The 6,054-nt window shown below is 36.0% G+C and overlaps 1 protein-coding gene across 1 annotated transcript; it reads right to left on the minus strand.

Annotated features, from left to right (window-relative positions):
• Positions 1 to 4,782: 4,782 nt before the first annotated feature.
• Positions 4,783 to 5,721, minus strand: LOC142440398 (olfactory receptor 2L5). The gene has a single exon (XM_075542849.1). It carries the CDS (start codon positions 5,719 to 5,721, stop codon positions 4,783 to 4,785), a length of 939 nt encoding a protein of 312 aa, XP_075398964.1.
• Between the last annotated feature and the right edge of the window lie 333 nt (positions 5,722 to 6,054).

The raw sequence follows: 6,054 nt of genomic DNA on the forward strand, positions 1-6,054 counted from the left end.
CACATGGAAGAAGCACACCAGCCAACCCCGACATGAATAGCTGAAGACAAAGTGGGTGCATAAGCAAATGTGGTGAAGAAAGCTGATGGTGCCAGGTTGTCAAGAGGTATAGAATCTGGGATCCTATAGGCCGGAAGATAAATAAGGGGCCATCAAAATGAGAAATAACAAACCCACCTGGAAGAAGCACACCAGCCTGTGAAATCACAAGGTGTTGAAGGGATCAGATATCAGGCATAAAAGAACACACAAAAAAAATCATAGCATTGTGAATGAAGGGGAGTGAGAGTAGGGACCCAGGGCCCATCTGTGGAAAATTGAAAATCCCCTTGCAGAAGGGCTGCAGGGAAGAGACGAGTCAGTCAGGGTGCAGTGTAGCAATGATGAAACATACAATTTTCCTCTAGTTCTTGAATGCTTCCTCCCCCTCACTGTCATGATACCAATTCTACCTTACAAATCAAGCTGGACCGTAGGTTGTATACTGATACAGATAGAAACTGGAAACACAGGGAATCCAGGACAGATGAATCCTTCAGGAGCAGTGGTGAGAGTGGCAATACTGGGAGGGTGGAGGGAAGGTGAGGGAGAAAGGGGGAACAGATTACAAGAATCTACATATAACATCCTCCCTGGGGACAGACAGTAGAGAAGTGGGTGAAGGGAGACGTCGGACAGTGTAAGATATGACAAAATAATAATTTATAAATTATCAATGGTTCATGGGGTGGGAAGTGGGGAGACAGGGGAAAATGAGGAGATGATACCAAGGGCTTAAGTAAAAAGCAAATGTTTTGAGAATGATGATGGCAACATATATACAGAGGTGCTTGACAAAAAGGGTATATGTATGGATTGTGATAAGAGTGTTATGAGCCCCCAATAAAATGATTTTTTTAAGTACCATGTCTTGAGTCATGGCCTCAAAGTGACATGTGTGCTCTTTAGCACTTTAGATGTGTCTCTTGGAGGAGATTTGCCGATTGCATTTGATTTCTTGATTTGATTACCATCACTTGATTTCTTGCCTGCTAAGGAGTCTCAATTATTGGAAGCATCAAAAATCTAAGAAACCTTCAATTAGATTTATCTTAATTTGGTCACTTTTTCTCTCCTCTCAAGATGCTTATAGTTGTGGACCTTATACTATGTGACTTTATTTACTCATTTGGAAAACAAGTCCTTTGATACGGAAGGCTTTGCAATCAGTGTGTCCATAAACTGGCCTCAGTTCTTCAGGGTGTCTGACAGACAGGAACCTGCAAGTCTATAGATGAGATTATTTTACATTGCCAAATATTACCTGGAATTAACAATGTTTCAAAGCATGTTCTACAGAATCAGAATCAAATACACATGCAAGTGCCCTCTTACAATTAGCCTGTAGATTTCTTACATATATTTCTACATGTGACTACACAGTACCTCAATGTTATCTATTACCATCACAACTAATGAGAAACAACACGTAATAATCTCTGATATCCAGTGGATTCTGGCTCCTAAAGATAGGATAGAGGAGAACCACCTGTGTGTGTTTCCAAGACTGTACTTTTTATGGGAATAGAAATTCTCTTCTTTGTCCCACAGAGCAGTTGATGATTTTGAACTACTGACTTTGTGATTATCAGCCCAATACATAACCACTACCTATGTAGGACTCCCTTAACACAATAGTTTTTATTATTTCAGGATTTAGGAATTAATTTTACTTAGTTTTAGACAAATTATTCATAAGGTTCTAGAAATTGAGAAGTCTAAAATTGCTTGGTATTAAAGAATACATAGAGGGTAAACAGTATAAAGAAAATGAACAGTGAATATTTGTATGTGTGCTTATGTGTGTTTCTAATTCATATCCCTCCATGTAATTCTACACTGTCTAGTCATCAACATCAATCATAGACAATCAAAATGTAAGTAAGAAGATATGATAACACATAGTGAAACATTAGCTGATTAATAGAGTATAGAATTTGTATTTTGTTTTGGATTATGGTGGGTTATACAAATTCATTTTATAAATGAATTACAAAGGGAATGGGACACAACTTAATTTAAGTTAGTAAAAAGTGAATGAATATAATTACCTGAGCCTGCATGTGTAAAACCCAGTTGAGTAAAATAAAATATTCGTTAGGAGTTGTTTGATTAATAAAGCATATTATTTATTCATTTTCTTATTTAAATACTTTATAAATAATTGTACATAAATATCTTGAAGTTGTCTTCATTCCTTGCAGAAGAGTCGATTTCCTTGTTTGAGTATAACTAGAATAACTACCTGTTCTGGTTTGTGTTTTAATCTTTCTACATTCATGAAAACCTGGTTTGGTCAGATGATTGTAATCTTACAAATCACCATATCAATGTATTAATTTATCTTCTGAGTAAGGTTTTATGAATATATTTGGTGGGTAAAATCATGTTTATCCTACTTCTGTGCACTTAACATTAAATATGTTTACAGGCTTTCTTGACCTACTGATTGAATCTAATAATTGGTTTATTTGACATTTTGGTATGTTTGATTAATTTCAGAATTTCCAGTGAGACATGGACAATGTGGAACAATTAAATAGTGACACAGGATAATCCCAGGCAAAGCTTTGGGGAGTAGTTGGGGTACATTTCCGTCAAGTTTTAACAGATGTACTAATAGTCAACTCAGTGAGGAATGAAACATTTACATTAATCCTCCTAATCTTGTAATTTCACTAATAATTTGAGGAGTTATTTATTTTATGTTAGCGTTTTCAATAATTGTGTAATAATGAATCATGTATATATCAATTTGTTCATCAATTTCATTATATTATCCAGCAAAATTAATAATTAAAAGTAGAATGTGATAAATATAATAAAATATACAAACAATTAAGTGTTCAAATATTGCATTTAAAAGTCTTTAATTATTTATTTTAGGTATTTTGTACTTTCAAATTGTATTTATTTTATTAGAAAAGTCTGTTCTGGTATCAAATAATCTTATATTATTGATATGGGCTATAAAATGGATGATATTAGTCATTGGGGGAATATTTTAAAAATATGAAATACTGCAATTTAAATGTTATTTAGTATTTTCAATATTCTTAGATTGTTCACGGTCTCTACTAATTGAATTAATAATAATAGGTTTAATGAAATAGTAATATTGGTTCCATATAAAGTGTTTATAATTTAGGAGTATTTTGAAAATATTTTAACTTTTAAGGTTTTTTAAAAGACAAAACGTCATTGATTATGTACTGCCAGCTTTTTTGCAAAAATGGCTTGGTGCAAGGAAGTAATTATTAAATGTGCTCTCCTATCATGCTTTATGTAACTCCCACCAAAGTACATTTTTCTGCTGAGTCTGCTGAAGAGAGCATGGGGAAAGATACTGATGGAATTCAGTTTTGAGTTCTTGTTAACAAACTTCCCTGTGATTTCCATCCTGCTGGGTATTAGCATAAGCTATCTCAGAAGCAGGAGGGGAGATCTTACTGCCAGTAAAAGCCAGGAGTGGAGCACCTGCTCTGGACCCCAGGAACCCTTTACATTGATTCTCCTTGATCCAGGAAGACAGCTTTGATACCAGAGCAGTGACAGAAGAGGAGTAGCAGCAGAATCAGGAACCAAAGTGAGATAGAATGGTGAACTTCCCAATCCACAGAGCAAGTAACACTGAGAGTTTGGGGGCCGGAGGATAACCTATGTATTAGGCAGGAGGATAGACTATAATCATTTAACTAAGGGAACTGATTTTGTTGGTCCACTGAGTTCGAGCCAGCTATCTGGTAGAGGTTTGTAGTAGAGGCTTTTTTGTAGGGGTGCATCTGGAAGGAGTTAGCTACCTTGACCCACAAAACAGGAGCTGACTGCTTCTTGGTTAAGGCTCACAGCAGAATGGCATGCCCTGTAAACATTTGTTAGCAACCCTGAAAGAACATTGTAAAATGCCCCAACAGAATAACTCTTCCCCCACCCCCGAATTGTAACTTGTTGGCTTCCATAATAAACTCCATAATCATGAGCATTGTCTGTGAGTTCTGAGTGAACTTTTCAATGAATTATTAAACCTAGAGGAAAAATAGAATGCTAAAAAGTATGTAAGTGGAGGCAGAACACATCGATGGTGTATAAATTATATTAGTCTTCTTATAAAGTAGGCTCTCATTATTATAAAATCTACTTGGTAACTTCTAAAATCTAATTATCTACACTGACGTGTACATGTTAATCCATACATTTTATTGTATTAACCTAGATAAATATCACTGAAGTCAAAAATTTGCCATTAGTCCAGAATTATAGGAACTTCTAAATATTTGAGAACCATTCTACCCAATCAATATATCTGTAAGTTCTAAATACTGAGAAAATAAGAATAATTTTATAATGATCAGAGTAAAAATTAAATAAATCTAAGATTCATTTGCTTTCAATTAAGTGCCTACCATTTAAAAATATTTATTTTCTGTTGTCATAGCTTACTCATATTAAAAAAGCAACTATATATAGAATAACATATGCATTATTTACTATATTTACTGCATGTAGATATGTACATTTACAGCAAATAAGGAAGTTCCCATTTATATTTCATATATTTTACTAAAATATTAATTTCAAGGGGTTATTGGAAATATATTTATATATGTTTACATGGTTGAAAACTCATCACTAGAAATATCATAAAAACTGTGACATGGGTATATAATTTGTGTGTGTGTATACCAAGTATCAGTTTTTCAATCCTCTAAACTTAGTTATTTTCTTCATATGTGGACTTCATGTCTATGCTTTAACAAGGAAAATCCTTTGAATTATCCTCCTGAAGCTCCCCATCACCTCCTTGTTCCTTAGGCTGTAGATGACAGGGTTGAGCATAGGGGTGATGATGGTATAGAAAACAGCAAGAATCTTGTCTTCTGTTGGAGATCTGAAGGATCTTGGCCGTAGATAGGTGTAAGCAAAGGGTGCATAGTAGAAAGTTACCACAGTGAGGTGGGTGCTGCAGGTTGAATAAGCCTTCTTCCTCCCTTCTGAGGAAGGCATGCGGTACACAGCGAGGAGAACACGGCCATAGGAACAAGTAATGCCGATGAAAGGAAACACGAGGAACAAAGTCGTGCTCACAAACACTGTGTATTCATAGACCCAGGTGTCCATGCAAGCCAGAGTCAGCATGGCTGGGATATCGCAGAAGAAATGATTTATGACCCTGGATCGACAATAGGGGATCTGGAACGCATAAGCAGTGTGAGCACAGGAGTTGATAGATCCCATTATCCAAGATGCTGCAATCATTAGCACACAAACCTTTTTACTCATGCGAATCGGATAGTGGAGAGGAAAGCAGATGGCCACATAGCGATCATAGGCCATCGATGTCAAGAGAAGTGCCTCGGCCCCTCCCAGCGTCAAGAAGAAGAAACTCTGGACTCCACATCCAATGAAGGAGATTGACTTGCTTCCCAAGAGGAAGGTGGAAACCATCTTGGGGACAATGGTGGATATGTAGTTCAGATCTACGAGGGAGAGCTGACTAAGGAGGAAATACATGGGTGTGTGGAGATGGTTGTCCAGGAGGATGAGCAGGATCATGGACAGGTTGCCTATCAGAGCCAATAGGAAAACGAGAAGGATGAGAATGAAGAGAAACAAGCCCATTTTTGATGGTAGGAGCAGTCCTACTAAGACGAAATCCGTTGATGTTTCGTTGTAATTTTCCATCAGATATTTGTTTGTTTTCTAAAATCAGAAAATTAAATCATGTAAATGAAATGTTTCTTCCTTTTTTAATAAATCACTTTATTGGGGCTCATACAACTCTTTTCACAATCCATACATACATCAATTGAGTACAGCAACTTTATACATTCATTGCCCTCATCATTCTCAAAATTCGCCTTCTACTGTGGTTCCTGGAATCAGCTTATTTTCCTTTTTTCCCCTAACCTTCCTTCCCCACTGAAGCTGTTTTCTATATTTCCTCTGTTAATGAAAATATTAATCATTCCTGAATTCTACATATTTTAAATAAAGACTCTGACTACTTTCAAAAGC

The sequence above is a fragment of the Tenrec ecaudatus genome, chromosome 2 (genome assembly GCF_050624435.1).
Source record: "Tenrec ecaudatus isolate mTenEca1 chromosome 2, mTenEca1.hap1, whole genome shotgun sequence".
In the NCBI taxonomy this organism is placed as follows: Eukaryota; Metazoa; Chordata; class Mammalia; order Afrosoricida; family Tenrecidae; genus Tenrec; species Tenrec ecaudatus.